Here is a 22,284-nt window from a genome sequence, read left to right on the forward strand (position 1 = left end):
TGGATATGGCTTAATTCAGCAAAAGAACTATAGGGGAAGGGGGTGCAGGGGATGCTGAGAGGAGTCAGAAGGCTTATTACAGTTTAAGAAAATGACAGGCATTCATGCAAGAAAACCCACAAACATTTTGCACCTGAAGGAATTTTGCACTGAGCAACGATCAAAAATGTGATCGAGCCAATGACTGACTTCTTGTAGGCATTTTGCATAACTGCCCACCAGTCTTTATCAGTTTTCTTCTATAATTTCATTTTCAAACAGTAGATGCAACATTGTATGATTTTTTTTCCCCCTAAAAAGAAATGTTTTCTCGATTTACCTTTATCTTCAGCAGTGTCTGTTTCATTGTGGCCCATGATAAAGTCAGTAGAAATGTTCTGTCCCAATGCGTTCTGTAGCTCCATGAGATGACTAGTAGCCTGGTGAATGTCATTCTGTATATCCTCCAGTAGACTCTCTTGGCTTTCTACTGCTTGAATGATTTCTGTTACCTCTGAAAAACAGTACATGATGACCATGTGTCTAGGCAGGATCATGGGGGCTGCCAGGTGTCTGGAATTCCCCAGTAAAGGAAGACACATTTTGAAATTGAAGAAAATTAGGGCTTGTTCACACCAGTCGCTGCATTGCAACCCAATGGCTGGTGTGTGGTGCAACGTAACCCAGCGCGCTGATGTGTTCGCTCGGCTGTGCGATCGCTCAGGTGTGAGATTGTGCTATTTCCTTTTATTTTTTATTTTTTTAAAGTAATTTTATTGAGATGTCAAACAGACATCTCACAAAATTCAATTGCCAGCCAAGCAGTGTGAGGCAGTGGTTTGCCTAGTGCTACGCTGAAAAAAAAAAAGTGCATCCGGAAAATATTCACAGCGCTTCACTTTTTCCACATTTTGTTATGTTACAGCCTTTTTCCAAAATGGATTACATTTTTTATTTTCCTCAAAATTCTACAAACAATACCCCATAATGACAACGTGAAAAAAGTTTGTTTGAAATCTTTGCAAATTTATTAAAAATAAAAAAACAAAAAAAAAATCCCATCTACATACATTTTCACAGCCTTTGCTTAATACTTTGTTGAAGCACCTTTGGCACCAGTTACAGCCTCAAGTCTTTTTGAGTATGATGCTACAAGCTTGGCACACCTATTTTTGGGCAGTTTCTCCCATTCTTCTTTGCAGGACCTCTCAAGCTCCATTAGGTTGGATGGGGAGCTTCTTTCTGTGCACAGCCATTTTCAGATCTATAGAGACGTTTAAATCTGGTTCATGTCTGGGCTCTGGCTGGGCCACTCAAGGACATTCACAGAGTCGTTCTGTAGCCACTCCTTTGGTATCTTGGCTGTGTGCTTAGGGTTGTTGTCCTGTTGGAACATGAACCTTTGCCTCAATCTGAGGTCCAGAGTGCTCTGGAGCAGGTTTTTATTAAGGATGTCTCTGTACATTGCTTCAATAATCTTTCCCTCCATCCTGACTAGTCTCCCAGTTCCTGCTACTGAAAAACATCCCCACAGCATGATGCTGCCACCACCATGCTTCACTGTAGGAATGGTATTGGCCAGGTGATGAACAGTGCCTGGTTTCCTCCAGACATGATGCTTGCAATTCAGGCCAAAGAGTTCTATCTTTGATTCATCAGACCAGAGAATTTTGTTTCTCATGGTCTGAGAGTCCTCCAGGTGCCTTTTGGTAAACTCCAGGTGGGCTGTCATGTGCCTTTTACTGAGGAGTTGCTTTAGGCTGGCCACTCTACCTTACAGACCTAACTGGTGGAGCGCTGCAGAGATGGTTGTTCTTCTGGAAGAAACGCTGGATCTCAGTCAGAGTGACCATCAGGTTCTTGGTCATCTCCCTGACTAAGGCCCTTCTCCCCTGATCACTCAGATTGGTCGGGCAGCCAGCTCTATAAGTCCTGGTGATTCCAAATTGTTTGCATTTATGGATGATGAAGGCCACTGTGCTCAATGGGACCTTCAATGCTGCAGAACTTTTCTGTACCTTTCCCCAGATCTGTGCCGCGATACAATCCTGTCTCAGAGGTCTACAGAAAATTCCTTGAAATTCATGGCTTGGTTTGTGCTCTAACATGCACTGTTAACTGTGGGACCTTATATAGACCGGTATGTGCCTTTTCCAAATCATGTCCAATCAACTTAACTTACCACAGATTGACTCAATCCAGTTGTAGAACAAGGATGATCAGTGGGAACAGGATGCACCTGAGCTCAATTTTTAGTGTCATGTCAAAGGCTGTGAATACACAGAGGACAAGGGGGCACTCTTTACATCTAGAGGAAAACAGATTTTGTCTCCAAATATGGAAAGGTTTCTTCACCGTAAGAGCTGTGAAAATGTGGAATAGACTCCCTCCAGAGGTGGTTTTGGCTAGTTCACTAGATTGCTTTAAAAAAAGGCCTGGATTCTTTCCTATGTGTACATAATATAAATGGATACTAACATTTTTTTCAGGTAAAGTTGATCCAGGGAATATCCGATTGCCTCTCGGGGGATCAGGAAGGAATATTTTTCCCCTGCTGTAGCAAATTGTATCATGCTTTGCTGGGGTTTATTTTCGCCTTCCTCTGGATCAACAGCGGGTATAGGATTGTGCATACGGGATTTTATGGTTGGGTTTTCAATACTGTTTTTTCCTTTTTTTTGGTTGAACCGGATGGACTTTTTTCAACCCGACTAACTATGTAACTAATACTTCTGTACATGTGATTTTTTTTCGTTTTTTATTTATAATCAACTTTTTTAAAGATGTTTACCAAACTTCTTATATGTTGTCATTATGGGGTATTGTTTGTAGAATTTTGAGGAAAATAATGAATTGAATCCATTTTGGAATAAGGCAGCAACATAATAAAATGTGGAAAAAGTGAAGCACTGTGAATATTTTCTGGATGCAATGTAAGTACTGCATGTAATACTTTTTCTCAGTGAATAATGCCCGCACACCACCACAATGCAGTGCTGTGTACTCTGGCACATAGGAAATCATTTATTTTGCCTCTGTTCTCTGGAATCTTCTGGAGGTCAAGTAGTTAAAGTGAACACAAGGTCATATTAATCATATAAAAAAAAAAAGTACAACATATAGCTTAGTGACTTGAGATGAGTTAACAAATGATGCCCCCTTTAGGCTCATACAATGGCACATAGATTACTCAGCAAGTTTGAATTTTTTAAAATAACATAAAAGAAAAGGTTGGGAGAGAAGGAGCAAAGGGGAACATGTCTCCCTCAACTGTCTTATGGATTTACTGGTGTCACGCAGTGCCGAATCGCAAAATAGGCCCTGGTCTTTGAGCAGCCAAATCCTCTAGCTAAAGTGGTTAAGTGAATTACCTAGAGCAAGTAGTAGATGACCTTTACTGAAACTAAATATTGGTTTTAAATAAGGGACATAACCTACAGTTAGGCTAGACATACACAGTTCAAATCTTGGCTGGTTCAGCAGGAACTCTGATTCCAACCGTTAATGGGCAGGCTGAATGTACCAAGTTGAGCAATCAACTTGGGTACAGCCAGTCTGCCGGAAACGCTACCGATTATGGCAAGTGGCTGCTATAGTCTCTGTTGTCCTGCCCTATGGGGCTATTTTAACCACTTGCCAACTGCCGACAGTAATCCTACTGCGGCATTGCGGCTCCCCTGGGTCCAGCGACGTAGACCTATGTCGCTGGACTCCTAGTGATTCCAGCGGCGCGCACCCACTGTGTTTAGATACAGCGGGAGTCGGCCCGGAGGAGGAGAGGCGGCGATTGCAGCCTCTCTTCTCCATCTGGGAAAGTGTGAGAAGACCTGCCTGCTTATGTAAACAAAGCAGGTAGATCTTCTCAGTGACAGACAGGGAGAGTTCACAGGATTCAGCATAGCTGAACCTGCGATCTCTGTCTGTGTCACAGAACCCCCCCCCCCCCCACGTCAGTAAGCATGAGGCTCACATTTAAACCTTTGATTAACCCCTTCCCTGCCAGTGTCATTATTACAGTAACAGTGCATATTTATAGCACTGATTACTGTAGTAATGTCACTGGTCCCCCCAAAAGTGTAAAAAATGTCAGTTAGGGGCACGATCTGTCCGCCGCAATGTCACAGTCCCGCAAAAAATCACAGATCGCCGCCATTACTAGTAAAAAAAAAAAAACAATAAAATAACTTTTGCGCAAACCAATCAAAATATGCTTATTGTGATTTTTTTACCAAAAATATGCAGCAGAAAACAAATTGGCCTAAAATGTTAAAAAATTTTGATTTTCAAATTTTTGTTTTGGTAATGTTATATAGCAGAATGTGAAAAATATTGTTTTTTTTTTTTCAAAATTGTCGTTTTTTTTTTTTTTGTTTATAGCGCAAAAATGAAAAATCACAAGGTGATCAAATAAAAGTAAGGCTCTATTTGTGGGAAAAAAGGACATACATTTTATTTGGGTACAGCATCGCACGACCGCGCAATTGTAAAAATAACGCAAAAAATAAAATAACGCAGTGCCGAATCGCAAAATATGGCCTGGTCAGGAAGGGGGTCAAATCTTCCGGTCTTAAAGTGGTTAAAGAATAAACAATTTCTATGAAATGCTTTGAATAAAAATAAAAAATGAAAATCCTACATTAGCTGTTTTTTGTTTAGGGACTTTTGTTTGATGGGTACTGATTCTAAAGGATGTGACACCAGTAAATCCATAAGACAGTTGAGGGAGACATGTTCCCCTTTGCTCCTTCTCTCCCAACCTTTTTCTTATGTTACAAAACACTTCTTGAGTTATTTAAAAAAATTCTAACTTGCTGAGTAATCTACGTGCCATTGTATGCGCCTAAAGGGGGCATCATTTGTTCACTCCTCTCAAGTCACTAAGCTATATGTTGCACTTTTTTAATAAAATCACCTTGTATTCATTTTAACTACTTGACCTCCAGAAGATTTTACCCCCTTCATGACCAGATTATTTTTTGTTATTCCTGACTGCGCTACTGTAGCGCCCCCCCCCCCCCAAACCTCCAGAGGCCTGGTGATGACCCCCAGAGACAGGGGGAACCAACATTCCTCCTGAGGGTGCAGGTTCTTAGGCATGGTGGGTGGTGTACAAGGTAGAAGGATTGGCGCCAGTCACTTTTATGCTTGAACAGAGAGAAGTTTATTTCTCACAACAGGAAAAATGTGGGAGAGAGGGGTAGGGAACAGGACACCCCTATTTAAAAACAGCAGCAGACTTGCAGATTGGCAAACTCCTTGGACAAAAATGTAGAAAAGGTAGACAGCAGTACAGAAAAAGAGCCTTTAAGCTGGAACCAGCAATCTGTACTTTGTAGCATAAGCTGTCTCCTATAGCAACAATATTAAACTCACAGAAGGTGCAGTAACTCTCTGGATGATTCCATCTTGACGTTTTCCCAGGCTCTCCATGGGTCCTCAGTCCATGGCAGAGTAACCTCTGGTACTTCATCTCAGGTCTCCTTCCCTTCCTTCATGCTTCCAGGTATTGAGCAGGCTCTGCCTTACAGAGCCCTGAACACATGGCTAGGTTCTTCACACACCCACCCACCCAGACTGGGTGGAAAAGGACAAAGATCACCTGGCTTCCTCCAAATTAATACCTTCTCCCAGCATGCTCTGCAACCAGTATGATTGGCTGAGAAAAGTATACATATTCATAACCTAGACCTACTGTAATTTATCACACTAATGCCAAAGATAACAGTGCCACCTATTGACAAAAGGGAGAAAACACAGCTAAAGCAGGCTTAGGAGGAAAATCCAATGATCACAAAGACAAATTAGTCAGACCAGCTACCACCTAGCACAGCCAAATTCACCAGCAGCCCTGTTTAGGACAAGGGTACCACACTACTTTAGCTGGAAATTGCGCAATCATCACACACTGTGCAAAAATGAAATTTATATCATATTTTTCACACAAATAGAGATTTCTTTTGGTGGTATCTGATCACCACTGTTTTTTTTTTTTTTGCGATATAAACAAAAAAAATACAGAACATTTTGCAAAAAAAAAACCCCTATTTTTTACTTTTTGCTAAAAAAACATATCCATTAAAATGAAAATGTATGTCCCTTCCCTTCAATCAGCTCTCAGAGCTCTCCCCTTTGAGCTCTACAGAGTGTAACTTCAGCTCTCCACCCCCTTTTTCTGGCAGCTCAGACAAGCTTTATAAATTCAGCATTTTGAATGGGCGTAGAGAAGAGAAGACTGGAGATAAATAGGTAACAATTTATGTAGGTGAATTACTTTCATTTCTGTGTATCACCTAAAGGATGGTCATTTAACTGGGTATATGTAAGGGTTTACAACAGGGGTGGGGAACCTACGGCCCAGGGGACGTATGTGGCCCTTAAAGTCATTTGGTCCGGCCCCCCGTGCAGTTGAGTCTGTGTCTCTCAGCTGATCTGTCAGAACGGAGCCGATGCTTCCTGTATAGTTCCTGCTCTGTTCTGACAGTCTGTGTGAGTCACAGGCAGAGTGATATCAAATGCACTCTGCCTGTGACCAATACAGGAAACATTGCCTCTTCCTCCAGCGCGGTGCCGCTGCTAGCCAGCATTTCCCACCAGCAGTACACACAGTAGTACCAGCCAGAGCCAGCAGTACTCACAGCAGTACCAGCCAGAGCCAGCAGTACCAACCAGAGCCACAGCAGTACCAGCCAGAACCAGCAGTACTCACTGCAGTACCAGCTAGAGCCAGCAGTACTCACAGCAGTACCAGCCAGAACCAGAAGTACTCACTGTAGTACCAGCCAGGACCATCAGTACCAGTCAGAGCCAGCAGTACTCACAGCAGTACCAGCCAGAGCCAGCAGTACCAGCCAGAGCCAGCAGTACTCACAGCAGTACCAGCAAGAGCTATCAGTACCCACAGCGATACCAGCCAGCTGTACCCACCAGCACTACCAGCCAGCTGTACACACCAGCAGTACCAGCCAGCTGTACCCACCAGCAGTACCAGCCAGCTGTACCCACCAGCAGTACCCGCCAGCAGTTCTTTTCAAAATGTACCACCACAAAGAGTCGACTGCACTCCAAACTGACCAACGCAAACCTGGAAAACCAGTTGCGATTAGCAACATCATCAATACCAGCTAACATCACACACCTCACCAAAGAGAAGCAGTTTCAGCCATCACATTAGGGGTGGGTTAATTAAATGTTTGACCAAATATAACAGGCACATTTTTACACCTGCACATTAAGTTGATAATTTTGTACGCCCCCCGAATGATTTTATAAATACCTAAATGGCCCTTGGCAGAAAAATGGTTCCCCACCCCTGGTTTACAACAACTGCAAAGGTCTAAAACTGAAGGAAGCCAAGTAATGTAGGCTGCCTATGTACCTTGTAGAGCACACAGGGAGCCACACAATGGCCTGCCAAAGTCTGATATACAGGAAAGACAAAAAGGAAGTGGCCACACTACAAAGCATCCTGACCATGAGAACATTGATTGTTCAAATATGCACAACAATCACCCTACTGAGATGCCCCCTTCTCTAACATGTTTTACCCAAAACAGGTTTAATTTATAGAGATGATTAAACCTGTTTTGGGTAAAACACATTATAGAAGATAGAATATCGGTACTTTGGAGTGCAGGCAATTTCCTTTGCCCTTTGCTGTTTTGTATATCGAGCAGTACACCTAACCAGTAAGGCTTCAGTGGCATTGTCAGTTTTTATTTCCTCTGATACGCAAGTGATGGTTTCAGATTTTATAGTTGTGCTTGTCCCCGTCTTTTCCATCTTTATTCTATTCTTATTGTGAGCATCCTCACAGACCAATTGGCATGCACACATGCAGGATAAAAATAAATAAATAAATAAATTCAGGAACTAAAGTTCCCATTTGCCTGTTCAAGCTTTCTGGTCTTTGGGCCTCCCAGGGTGCACTACAAGGTATGTGATGCTACATGCAAGAACCTTCATGAGCCTTTATGGATTAGGACATATTAAAGAGGTTGTAAACTCGAATTTTTTTTTTCACCCTGCAAGAGAAAGACATAATGAGCTAGTATGCATCGCATACTAGCTCATTATGCAATACTTACCTCAGAACGAGCCCCCGCCGTGCCGCTCACTCACCTCTATGACGGGCGACATGTCCAGTCGCCCGTCTTCTGGGATCGCGGCATCTGGCCATCTGATTGGCCGGAGCCGCGGTGACGTCACTCCCGCGCACGCGCGCGAGAGCCGACAGTCACGACATGGGACTCTGAAGGAACGGCACGAGCGGCCGTTCCTTCAGAACGCATGCGCCAGTGACGTCACTGCCTGCATGTAAGGTAAATATCTCCTAAACGGTACATGTTTAGGAGATATTTACAGTACCTATAGGTAAGCCTTATCATAGGCTTACCTATAGGTACAAGTTGTAGCAGGGTTTACTTCCTCTTTAAGTAAAGACCAATTCTTGTTAAATTCAGTAATGCACTGTGTGAAACTAGGGAACAGAAATAAACGCTGCTCCTGGTGAGCACAACAATCAGGTTGCTTGCTCCACGTGTGGGTGCCAACCCTGGCTCGCACCTGAGAAACAGGATGAATAAAGGAAGTGGCTGCACACTGATTGGAGTCAGAGTCCATTTATTTGCAAATTCCAAATGTTATACACCAGGCGACAGAGGTAACAGCAGGTTGACGCGTTTCACACAGCAATAATGTGCTTAATCATAACCAAGGTAATGATTAAGCACAGGAACGCTGTGTGAAATGCGTTAACCTGCTGCCACCTCTGTCGTCTAATGTGTGTCATTTTTTCATTCGGAATTTTCAAAAAAATGGACTCTGACTGCAATGGGCATTCAGCCACTTCCTTTATTCATACTCTGTGAAACTAAATTGAAGTTGTAGAAATTATATATGGTCGTAAGGAATATGATGAGATTGTGCCTGTAGTACTTTGCAAAATGATGGCCTTCCATTAAAATATGTCAGTATGCTTTATATATGGTTAACAGAGTGATTATACTAAGGAACACCCACTTCTTAGGTATTTCTTAATATAATTTAAAACGTTTTGGAGTCTCTTTGAAAACCTCTAATTTATTTGCCATCAAAAGCAAATTTTATTTTATGTTTCTAGTGCTGTATTTGTGAATGAAAGACAGAAGATTGCCTACTGAGAAGTACTGTTCTTCCATTGAATATTAATATTGTAATACAGTAATTTTATGCTTCCTATTATACATAATGCAAAACATTATTCATTTACGTAGGAGAAGCTTACCTGCTTTTACTGAGGCTTCTTGTGTTTCCTCAGCTTTAGAAGTGTGTCCCAGAGGAATAAGAATAGAATTGGGATCTGTATGAAGAGACAGCCAGATTTTGGATGAGCCGATGTAGAAATAACAGAATTTATTGTGTCAGCCATAAACATGCATTATTTCAAGACAGTACAAAGAGCAATAATAAGAAGTAACCACAATAAGCCTGTGGCATTTCAGCTCCCATATACTTAGAGCAGTCCAAAAAAAGATGATTGTTGATTGATTACTTCCTTTTGTTCTGTGCATATCCAGTATTGGCTATAATCCTAGCTATCTGCCATGCTCTATATATCATTATAATCTCAAGTCTTAGAATGAATTTACATCAGTCTATTTGTTCTTAACTTACCAGCATATTCACATGTGGAGCCACTATATCCAGGGCAGCATTTCCACTCTAAGCCAGTGATAAATTTTCTTTTTATTTCATAAACTGGTCTCTGGGCGAGTCTGTACCTGCAACAAATAACATTTACTGAATTATGGCTGCTTTTCTGTTATTTAAAAACGAAATCCTAAAAATGGTACACCATCGAAAGGTTTTAGTTGTGGTTGGCAGGGTTTGGTGTTTTTTATTGTTGTGTGTAACTACAGATTCTCTTATAGGCCTACTGTGACAATTGGACCTTACGGTCTCATGCACACTAGACATTTGCCTATTTCTCCTTAAAGCCTTTGCTCCTGGCAGCAGTTTATTGGCAGAAAAAATGCATGACGCTTGTAAACACGTCAGACTATTGGGCATGCATTTTTGGCAAGAATCATTTATTTTGGCCATTGAAATGAATTAAAGCTCAAGTTCTTAACGCACCTAGTGTTAACGAGGGTTTAGCTGCATGTTCACGTGTCTTGCATTTTTTTCTGCCAAAACGTTGCTGCTCCTGGACATGCTGGCGAGGTGGGGGGTTGGGGGTTCTTCCTCTAAATGCTCCTACCTCTGAACTCCTCTAAATGCCTATGTGTGCCTGGACACATAGGCTAACAAGCAGGGGCGTTTAGAGGCAGAAACGCCTCTAACAGCAGGATTAAAAACATTCAGTGTGCATGAGGCCCAACTGTGACCTGAATTTTCCTCTTTCTGGAGCAGTCCTCAATGGTAATATACATAAAGGCCACTCAAAAGAGAGGCATTAGAAAGTTCCACTAAAAGCTAAGCCTAGCACACATGGGCCGAATGTCGGGCGGCATTGGCCGGTTTAATAGAAACTGGCCGACATTCGGCCCCTGTGTATGGCAGCTGGTCCGACAGAAGCTGGTCGCTCGTCCGGTTTCTGCTGAAGGGTCATGATTGAAAAAGGTCTGCCAATGCCAGAGAGCGCTGACCAGAGTGTTCTGATGGGGATGGGGGGGGGGGCATCCCCCTGTTGGAATACAAAAGAACAGCAGGGGAGATTGCTGTACTAACATCGGATTGTTAGTACAGAAGCTGCAAGCTGAGTTGTCTTTTTTTTTTGTTCAACCTTGTATTGTGTACGAGGCATAACTGTAGGACCAGAAGTAGATCTCCCCATTGTTTGTTGATGAGGAGGAATTACACTCTCTTTCACACACTATTGAAACATTGGAGGGAAGGTGTGCTTTAATTTATAAGAAGTTTTGGTGCCTCAAACCAAAAAAGATGGGACTTTATGGGCTAGTCAAGAAATAATAAAGTATATAAAAAAGTATATCACAATTTATTACATAGGTCATAATACAATAAAGAAAAATAAGTGCAAATGGGTTATAGACCCATGTGTATAGTGAAGGATAAGATGGAAGAGGTGACAAAGTGAATGGTGAACATAGATATAATTCTCTGTCTGTTCCGGCTCATATGTGAGACTCAGGAATGTGTTGAGAGAGAGTGTATATCTCTAATTTCCAACGCGTTTCGGCATTCTATATGTTGCCTTTATCAAGGAAAGAGGGTTGATCACCATATCTGGAAGATATATGGTAAAAATAATAAGTTGTTTGCATTATATGTGAATATTTCCAGTAAATAGGAAAAAGAGGAGTATATCAACATACTTGTGACATTGGCGTCTGGTCCCGGACCTTGTTATCTGTTCTCTCAAAATATTGCACACAGGATTTGGGGGAATCACTGTCTCTATGGTGAGAAGGAGTTTAGGTGAATTTGTTGAAATATTGGAATGGTTTGTGTAGAAATTTGTTAACTGACTTACAATTTGAGATCGTTGCTCTTGTTGAAGGGGAAAAGTCCCTTGTAGTATCCTAAAATGTTTAGTACGGTAATTATTCAGATGTGGAAGAGCATGATGATGAGGTAAGTCATTTAATGAAGTAAAAAAATGATTTTACACTTACAAAATGGATGTGGTTGTTTCTTGTGGCCAGTAGAGGGAGCTCCGGTATGGTATCCCGGTTGTTTCCCTAGTAACAGTAATATACATATGAGCCTTTGTTCAAAAGGCATTTATTTTGAAAGAATCATCCAACAGTGCAGTGAATCGACACTGTTGGATGGTAAACTTACAGTTTTAGAGGGAATTAGGTTCCTGAATGTTGAAGAGCAGCGGGTCCTGGGCGTCCGGTACGTTCCCTCAGCTAGAGGGAAGTGGCGCCCTGTTAGAAATCCCCGGCTTTATATACCCGCTCGCGCATGCGCAATAGCGCATCGGAGCGTCACAGCGCAGACCCGGCTTCCGGGTGTGCGTGTCGGCGTGGAGCGCGTCAGGCGGACCTGCGCGCGCATCCAGCCTGTGACTGATGGAAGGGAGATGTCCCGAAGCCGCCGACACAGGAAGGACGGAGATAGTGCTCCCTGGGACGGGAGCATTTCTCTGTCAGGTCCCCAGGGAGAGGCCTCTGGGGTCACCTGTGCCGGGTGTGTTTTGGGATGGCAGAGTAAAGGCGCGGGGATATTGAGACGCCACTTATGTCACAAGAAGGGTATAAATAAAATATAATACAAAAGCATCACTGATAATTAGGAAAATGAGAGTATATGTTAGAACATTTTATATTAAACATGATAAATTGCAGCAAATTAGTAACATGAAGGGAAGAGTGGGTTGCACTCGGGGGGACAGTGCAGGTCAGGGCGGGGCATCCTACTGTTGATGATAACATGCCAAATAAAGTGTATGTCTCTTTGCAAATGTACGAAAGGAGAGACTAGAAGCTTGCTGGGGATTATTATGGAATAGAGTGTGTTTAGTCTGTTTTTCAGGAGACGAAGCCCTCTAAGAAGGGGCGATAACTTTCGTTATCATTAAGTCCTGGGGGTCTAGTAGCGTTGAGTTTTTTTATCCACCGCATTTCTGTTTGTAGTAAGGACTTATTCCAGTCTCCCCCTCTGCTTGGAATGTGTATACGATCAAGAACAGAAAATTTGACTTTCGGCATTCTGTATTTATGAAAATGAGACATGTGGCGGCCTAACGGTAAGTAAAAGTTACCAATGGACATGCTTTGCATGTGTTGGTTGACCCTGAGTCCAAATTCTTGGCGCGTCTTTCCGATGTAGAACGCGCCACATTCACAGTTCATTATATAGATAACCCCCTTCGTTTTGCAATTTGCATAATGTCTGGGGGAAAAGAGCTCACCATTAGGTAGCAGAAGAGAGGTTGTTTTGGGAATGACGGCGCATTGTGCGCATGATCCACAGGGAAAGGTGCCTTTGATTTTACAAGGATCTTTATATGATTTCATTTCGCTGTGTACGAGGGTTTGATGCACAGAGCGAGTCTTTTTATAGGAGATGAGGGGGTTGTCGGGTAATAAGTCTTTCAATGAAGGATCTTCCGTAAGGATGGACCAGTTCTTTTTTAATATATTGCGAATTTTACTATGCTCGTTGGAGAATCTGAGTATTATTCTGGTTGGTGGTGGATCCGTTGTTGGGTTTTTATTTTTGTTGAACAGGATTGTGTGTCGATCTTGTTGGTTGACCCGATTAAATGCTTTCTTAAGGCATGTTCGAGAATATCCTCGTGCTAACAATCTGTCAGTTAGAGCATCGGCCTCTTGTTGGAATTTAGTTGGACTGCTGCAAATTCTCTTGAGTCTTAAAAATTGACTGTGAGGGATGGACTTTTTAAGGGGTTCTGGGTGAAAACTGGTAGCATGAAGTACGGTATTGCCAGCAGTCTCTTTTCTGAATAAGGTGGTCATGATATTGCCGGTTTGATCTTTGTAAATGTAGGTATCCAAGAAGGGTATTTTTGTTTGGCTGTATGTCATTGTGAAATACATGTTGTATCTGTTATGATTCATTTTGTTTAAACATTCAAGGAGTAGATATTCGGGGCCGTTCCAGATAAGGAGTACATCATCGATGTATCTTTGCCATAACATGATATTGGTGGTATATAAGTTGTTTTCTTCTGATGTTAAGAAGTCCTCTTCCCATTCGCCCAAATAGATGTTCGCGTAAGAGGGCGCGCAGCTTGTGCCCATGGCAACGCCGCATGTCTGCACATAGTATGTGCCACAGAAGGAGAAAATATTGTGATGAAGTATGAATTTCAACATAGTTAGAATAAATGTATTAAAGTTGATGTCATGGTCGCTTTGTTGGTAAAGAGTTTTTTGTACTGAGTGAAGTCCTTTTGAATGGGGAATATTGTTGTAGAGTGTTTCGACATCGATTGTGACCAGAAATGCATTAGTAGGTATTGATATATTATCCAAAATTTGAAGTAAGTGTCCAGTATCCTTGATGTAGGAGGTGAGTTTGGTAACATGAGGTTTGAGGTGGGCATCAATGACTTGGCTCATTTTTTCTGTAATGCTGCCGTTACCGGAGATGATAGGTCGTCCGGGTGGATTTTGTGGATCTTTGTGCACTTTGGGTAAGGCATAAAAAGTCGGAACCTTGGGATATTTTGTTCGAATGAACTCCCAGAGGGTCTTAGTGATGGTATTGTTGCTGTAAGCTTGATCAACCAGTGTATAGAATTCTTGATTAAAGCTGTGTACCATAAGGGGAGAAATTTGTTTATAATATTTTTTGTTTTCCAGAATGTTGAGACACATTTGTTTGTAATCTTCATTATTCATTAGAACCACATTACCCCCCTTGTCAGAGGGTTTAATTGTAATGTCTTGGTTATCTTGAAGTTCTTTGAGTGCTTTCGTGTGTTCTGGAGTTAAGTTGGTAGAGTGGGTGGTTCTACGTAATTGTTCAATATCTTTGGTTGTCTGACGAACAAATAGTGCTATAGCTGGGTTAGTGTTGATGGGGGGATATTTCGGTGATTTCCTCTTGAATTGAATAGTAGTGGTTGGTGGGATATCGGGTTCTTCTTCATCACTGTCTGTTAATGAGTCCGTGTCTTCTAAATCATCTAGTCCACCTTCCTCGAGGAGTAGGTTGAGGTCTCTGATAGCCCTGAATTCAGCGGCTGTAAGTGGAGTGGGTGTAGGTTGTGTCATTGGTTTTTTGCTATAGCAAACCTTAAGAGTAAGGTTGCGTGCAAATAAATTAATGTCTTTAATGGTTTCGAAAGTATCCATACTTTTGTTGGGACAGAAAGACAGTCCTAAAGATAGGACTTCTTTCTGTGCTGTAGTAAGGTTATGTGAAGAGAGGTTTATGACATTTAGTCCCTCTTGTCTTCCTGTCTTTGTGTGTCCTGGTTCGCTTTGGTTTTGTTGTAAACTTTGCCTAAAAAAACACCCCTTTGTTTGGAGCGGGTGAACATTTCATGTGGTTTTAATGTTTTCGTAGCAGTTTCTGTTATTTCGGTGTCAGATGCACAGGCTTCTGATTGATCTTGAGGTATTGCCCAGTCGTTTCTGTCGGGGTTCCTGGGTGTCCTTTGTGTGGTACTTTTTTGGGGCATATTTCTGCCTTTGTTCATGTCAGAGCCAGAGTTGTAGGAAGATGAGTCAGAGGATTGTTGCTGGTAAGGATATCTTGGAGCACGATTTTTGTTGCGATTTGATCTTGTGGAATTTGTCCATCTGTATGCGCGGCCTTGTGTAAATGCATTCTTGTCGCGCCAATATTTCTTTTCTTTTTTGACAAGTATCTCCTTGCTGTACTCTTCCAGATGTGCCTTTAGCTTGGTTTCCTCTGTGCTGTAAAGTGCGGCTGTTTTTAATGGGGCGAGTTGGTCATAAATTTTTTTGATTTCTCCCTCAAGGCTTTTACTTTGTCGGAGGTATTCCCCTTGAAGAAGTAACATGAGGTTTTTTGAACATTGGTTAAGTATATCTTCCCATTCTTGTTTCATCAAAGCTGTAATGTTGTCTAATGTGGGAAAGATTTGGATACGTAAACCAGCCGGGTTAATATTTTCTTTTATGTATCTGTCAAAAGTGCGGACGTGCCAGTGTAGGGCTGACTTCCTTTCTAGGTGTTTTTTTAAAGTAGTAAAAAGTGCGGTGATGTCAGAGTTTAGCTGTTCTTTCTCTTTGAAATTGGATTGTATATTTAGCATCAGGGAGTCCCACTCCGTACCCACAAGGTCCCCCATTGTGCCCCCAGTTTCCCTTGCGAGTGAATCCAGCTTGAATTTAAATAGTAGCCGGAAAACAATATTTGGAACCCTGCGGCTTCTCCGTGAGTGAACCAAAGTTCAGAGACAGGGGAAAGCCGGGGTTGATTAAGTCGATAAGTATGTGCGTTTTTGCCTTGCTGCCCGACAAAAAACGAAATAATATGGAGACTTTGGGTCTATGGATCTAGGAGGTCACGGATGTGTTGTCCATCCAAAAAATCGATACTTGTGTGTTAGATCCCTAGTTGCCCTTAAATAGTAGGTGTAGCCAACATCCCGATATGAAATTTATAAGAAGTTTTGGTGCCTCAAACCAAAAAAGATGGGACTTTATGGGCTAGTCAAGAAATAATAAAGTATATAAAAAAGTATATCACAATTTATTACATAGGTCATAATACAATAAAGAAAAATAAGTGCAAATGGGTTATAGACCCATGTGTATAGTGAAGGATAAGATGGAAGAGGTGACAAAGTGAATGGTGAACATAGATATAATTCTCTGTCTGTTCCGGCTCATATGTGAGACTCAGGAATGTGTTGAGAGAGAGTGTATATCTCTAATTTCCAACGCGTTTCGGCATTCTATATGTTGCCTTTATCAAGGAAAGAGGGTTGATCACCATATCTGGAAGATATATGGTAAAAATAATAAGTTGTTTGCATTATATGTGAATATTTCCAGTAAATAGGAAAAAGAGGAGTATATCAACATACTTGTGACATTGGCGTCTGGTCCCGGACCTTGTTATCTGTTCTCTCAAAATATTGCACACAGGATTTGGGGGAATCACTGTCTCTATGGTGAGAAGGAGTTTAGGTGAATTTGTTGAAATATTGGAATGGTTTGTGTAGAAATTTGTTAACTGACTTACAATTTGAGATCGTTGCTCTTGTTGAAGGGGAAAAGTCCCTTGTAGTATCCTAAAATGTTTAGTACGGTAATTATTCAGATGTGGAAGAGCATGATGATGAGGTAAGTCATTTAATGAAGTAAAAAAATGATTTTACACTTACAAAATGGATGTGGTTGTTTTTTGTGGCCAGTAGAGGGAGCTCCGGTATGGTATCCCGGTTGTTTCCCTAGTAACAGTAATATACATATGAGCCTTTGTTCAAAAGGCATTTATTTTGAAAGAATCATCCAACAGTGCAGTGAATCGACACTGTTGGATGGTAAACTTACAGTTTTAGAGGGAATTAGGTTCCTGAATGTTGAAGAGCAGCGGGTCCTGGGCGTCCGGTACGTTCCCTCAGCTAGAGGGAAGTGGCGCCCTGTTAGAAATCCCCGGCTTTATATACCCGCTCGCGCATGCGCAATAGCGCATCGGAGCGTCACAGCGCAGACCCGGCTTCCGGGTGTGCGTGTCGGCGTGGAGCGCGTCAGGCGGACCTGCGCGCGCATCCAGCCTGTGACTGATGGAAGGGAGATGTCCCGAAGCCGCCGACACAGGAAGGACGGAGATAGTGCTCCCTGGGACGGGAGCATTTCTCTGTCAGGTCCCCAGGGAGAGGCCTCTGGGGTCACCTGTGCCGGGTGTGTTTTGGGATGGCAGAGTAAAGGCGCGGGGATATTGAGACGCCACTTATGTCACAAGAAGGGTATAAATAAAATATAATACAAAAGCATCACTGATAATTAGGAAAATGAGAGTATATGTTAGAACATTTTATATTAAACATGATAAATTGCAGCAAATTAGTAACATGAAGGGAAGAGTGGGTTGCACTCGGGGGGACAGTGCAGGTCAGGGCGGGGCATCCTACTGTTGATGATAACATGCCAAATAAAGTGTATGTCTCTTTGCAAATGTACGAAAGGAGAGACTAGAAGCTTGCTGGGGATTATTATGGAATAGAGTGTGTTTAGTCTGTTTTTCCGGAGACGAAGCCCTCTAAGAAGGGGCGATAACTTTCGTTATCATTAAGTCCTGGGGGTCTAGTAGCGTTGAGTTTTTTTATCCACCGCATTTCTGTTTGTAGTAAGGACTTATTTCTTGACTAGCCCATAAAGTCCCATCTTTTTTGGTTTGAGGCACCAAAACTTCTTATAAATTTCATATCGGGATGTTGGCTACACCTACTATTTAAGGGCAACTAGGGATCTAACACACAGGTGTGCTTTAATTTACAACTCATTGCGCTGTTTATACAATACTTCAATAGAATTACAGTAAAACCTTGGATTGCGAGCATAATTCATTCTGGAAACGTGCTTGTAATCGAAAGTGCTCAAAGTGAATTTTCCCATAAGAAATAATGGAAACTCAGATGATACGTTCTACAACCACAGCCACAAAAAAAAACTGTCATTAGGGAATGCATAAAGCTGAATCCAGCAGGAGCTACAGAGTATAAAAGAGAATGCTCAGGTTGGAGAGGCAACTCTAAGTGTATCAATATGGTTACATTTAATGAAGGTAAAACATTTAGCAACTCACATGGTTGATGATTAAACAGGCACATCTATGTATGCAAGCATCTGGGGTAAAGCTGTCCACATTGACCATCCTCCGCACCACCACTGCATCTACATCATCTCTTCCACGCTGCGCTTCACGAGCGCTTCAAGCTTCACTTTCAGACGGCTCTACTTCAGGCTAGTCTTCCCATTCACAATTGCAGACTGACAACGGTGAGAGCCGTTGGAGTGGACAGCTTTACCCCGGCAAAGAAGAACTTTACAATTTATTGAAATTCACCTGATCACTCTTCATAACATTCTGGAGTATATCCAAATTGCCATCATACAAAACAGAGGCAGCAGACTTTGTGAAAAAACTGAATTTTTGTAAAATCTTACCTGTAAAATTCCTTTCTCTGAGTCCTCCGACAGTCGCCGCCCCCACCCCTCTTTTGGGGTTCTTATTACCTACTGCTATGCTACCAAACTGAGTTGGGAGTGGTGATGCAGGGGGGGTATTGACCGGATGGGACAGCCCCCGTGGGTGTGTATATGCTAATGCCTTTTGTCTTTTGACTAAGTCTATATGCCTAGCTATTCCTACGGATAGGAAGACAATACCCAATAGTGTAAATGGGGGGTGTAGAACCAGCGCTATGAATAAGAACAGCCAGGCGGTGAAAATATAAAAGGTTGCAGCCACCAACCGACCTCTAAGAAGCTTAGGGGCAGGAATGTAATGTGGGGGTGAAGGGTTGGAAATCGGCGCTACCTACCACATGTGCAACGATGTGAGTAAAAGAGGAAAAAGTGCTTAGTGCATACAAAATAGTGCAAAATGTGACAATTATACTTAATCTTGTAAATGAGTAGATAATAAATCCAATAAATAAATGAATAAAAAATAGAAAATAGTTATTAAATATATGGTGTTTGAAGTGAAGTAAAAAAACTGGGTATGTATACAAAGTTAGTGGTTACAATTGCCACTATAAAATGCTAAATGAGGTAGTTGTGAATAAATACTATAAAAATGCCAATTGTATATCCTTTTGTTAAATGCTCATGTAATGTGTCGGTCTGGACACTGGGGGTCACACTTACCCTGGGACACACAGAAGTGTATAAGCCAGATAACAGGAACTAAGTAATTCTCAAACCTGCCTGTTGGTGGTCCCACAGGACCAGAAAGATCCCATCTGGGTGTAAAGGGAAAAAATAAAAGATCCTTAGTGTGACAAGTAGAGAGCAAGTATACAAGGCAATAGTATCGACTCACGCTTGAAATTGATGCAGCAGATCTTCTCAGATACTGGCAGTCTGCGCCGGGGAAAAAACTACAGCGTTCCAAGCATCGGCGAGCTGCGGACCGGAAGTGACGTGGGTTTCCGCCCGACGTACGTTTCGTCATAGGACGTCTACGGGGAGCGGTGCCCGTCAGTCGACCTCACTGTCCTAATATAGCCATAGTCATCCCAACGGCCTATAGGTTGCCTCAATGCACATCTGCCAATAGTTGCTCAGTATTGGAAACAGATGGGACGTGCAGGCTTATTATGGGATGCATATTAAAGGCTATTGTTATCATCATGTTAGATCGTGCTGCCATCTGGTGGATCCAATTTATATTACAAGGATATTTAAAATTAACTTTATTAAGAACAAATATGTGTAATAAAATGTGTATATAGAATTAATAAAAAGACAAAGATATAATTAAAAAAGGCGATAAACGTATTTTGTAAGGTGCTTTAATAGTGAATCAGTGTATATTAGTGAAAAAAAGAGGAGAGACGAGTCCAAAGGAGAGGACTGTGGTGAGTGGTTAAAATATAATATATAAGCCAAGGGCACATATATAAAAGTGCTGACGTTGAAGTAAAGAAATTGACGTTGAAGTAAAAGAATAAATAAGCAAATCTTTAGTGTCTGAGATATAAATTATTTGGTATATGTACTTATAGTGAATAATGAAAGTGATGTGAAGATAGATAAAGAACACCCGTGAGAACTTGAAAATTATACATTGAAGCGAGTGTGGGAAGGGATATTCAAAAAATTCCATATAAAAGATGTTTAAATAGAAAACAGGCTTATTCCTTGAAATGGTCTGTCCATTTTTTCTAAAAGGACAAAAAGTAAAGGGTTCCACATAGAGGGGAGAAAGTTCAAAAAATCAAAGAATTAAAAAATTAAAAAAATTTAAAAAAATTTAAAAAAATTTAAAGTGATGCTGGATGGGAAGGTTGAGAACAACCAAGGGAAAAAAACAGACAAATGGAGGAAAAAAAAAAAAAATGGAGGAAAAAATTATATCCATGTATGCTGAATGAGAAGGTTGAAGTGATGCTGGATGAAAAGGTTACAAACAACCAAAAAGAAGAACAGACAGATGGAGGAAAAAATTATTATATCGATGTAGTAGTCAATTGCTTAATGAATTGAAATCTATATCTTCTCATAAAGGGTAATATAATCCAGATACTTGTGTGAAGAGGGTATATTTATGTAAAAACATATAGAAAATTGGAACTCTAAAAAAAAAAAAAAAAATTGGAACTCTAAAAAAAGAAACTCTAAAAAGTACCCATAGGGGAATAACAGTCATTAAACCGTTTAAGGAGATCCCAATCATCGAAAATGGTATAAACCGGATAATTGTAGTAACGTGATGTTGGATGAGAAGGTTAACAGAGTCTGCTTGGGTGAAGAAGGCGCAACATCCCAAGAGCTGAATGAAGGGAAGAAAGCATATCAGAAAAAACACACATATCAGATGAAAAAAAGGGGGGGTAGATTGCCACGATGCAATATGCATCCCCGTAAAAACATATGTATTGTAAACATGTATAAAAATGTTCATAAAAATATTATATATAAAAGGGAAAAAACATATGTAAAAGAAGATAAAATCAGAGGTTGTTTCGTAGTAGAAAAATAAAGACCAACAGGATAAAAAATGGAATTATGTGTCTGTGATAAAACAATTTAAAACAATTTAAACAATTTAAATCGATGTCAGCATTTAACCCTTCGGGTCGAAGAGAGCGCATTAAGAAATTTAAATTGTTTTATCACAGACACATAATTCCATTTTTTATCCTGTTGGTCTTTATTTTTCTACTACGAAACAACCTCTGATTTTATCTTCTTTTACATATGTTTTTTCCCTTTTATATATAATATTTTTATGAACATTTTTATACATGTTTACAATACATATGTTTTTACGGGGATGCATATTGCATCGTGGCAATCTACCCCCCCTTTTTTTCATCTGATATGTGTGTTTTTTCTGATATGCTTTCTTCCCTTCATTCAGCTCTTGGGATGTTGCGCCTTCTTCACCCAAGCAGACTCTGTTAACCTTCTCATCCAACATCACGTTACTACAATTATCCGGTTTATACCATTTTCGATGATTGGGATCTCCTTAAACGGTTTAATGACTGTTATTCCCCTATGGGTACTTTTTAGAGTTTCTTTTTTTAGAGTTCCAATTTTTTTTTTTTTTTTTTTTTAGAGTTCCAATTTTCTATATGTTTTTACATAAATATACCCTCTTCACACAAGTATCTGGATTATATTACCCTTTATGAGAAGATATAGATTTCAATTCATTAAGCAATTGACTACTACATCGATATAATAATTTTTTCCTCCATCTGTCTGTTCTTCTTTTTGGTTGTTTGTAACCTTTTCATCCAGCATCACTTCAACCTTCTCATTCAGCATACATGGATATAATTTTTTCCTCCATTTTTTTTTTTTCCTCCATTTGTCTGTTTTTTTCCCTTGGTTGTTCTCAACCTTCCCATCCAGCATCACTTTAAATTTTTTTAAATTTTTTTAAATTTTTTTAATTTTTTAATTCTTTGATTTTTTGAACTTTCTCCCCTCTATGTGGAACCCTTTACTTTTTGTCCTTTTAGAAAAAATGGACAGACCATTTCAAGGAATAAGCCTGTTTTCTATTTAAACATCTTTTATATGGAATTTTTTGAATATCCCTTCCCACACTCGCTTCAATGTATAATTTTCAAGTTCTCACGGGTGTTCTTTATCTATCTTCACATCACTTTCATTATTCACTATAAGTACATATACCAAATAATTTATATCTCAGACACTAAAGATTTGC

At 40.8% G+C, this 22,284-nt stretch overlaps 1 protein-coding gene across 1 annotated transcript in view; it reads right to left on the minus strand.

Moving 5' to 3' along the window:
• The window catches only part of MMRN2 (multimerin 2), an 87,089-nt gene that overhangs the window by 13,063 nt on the left and 51,742 nt on the right, over nt 1-22,284 (minus strand). The window contains exons 3-5 of the mRNA XM_082269348.1: nt 9,631-9,737; nt 9,242-9,316; nt 320-493 (exon numbers count right to left, since the gene is read on the minus strand). Of these exons, the coding sequence (XP_082125474.1) occupies nt 320-493; nt 9,242-9,316; nt 9,631-9,737 (356 nt within the window). The remainder of the gene's footprint in view (nt 1-319; nt 494-9,241; nt 9,317-9,630; nt 9,738-22,284) is intronic.

This window comes from Pelophylax lessonae (genome assembly GCF_965119305.1).
Source record: "Pelophylax lessonae genome assembly, chromosome: 9".
NCBI classification, from domain to species: Eukaryota; Metazoa; Chordata; class Amphibia; order Anura; family Ranidae; genus Pelophylax; species Pelophylax lessonae.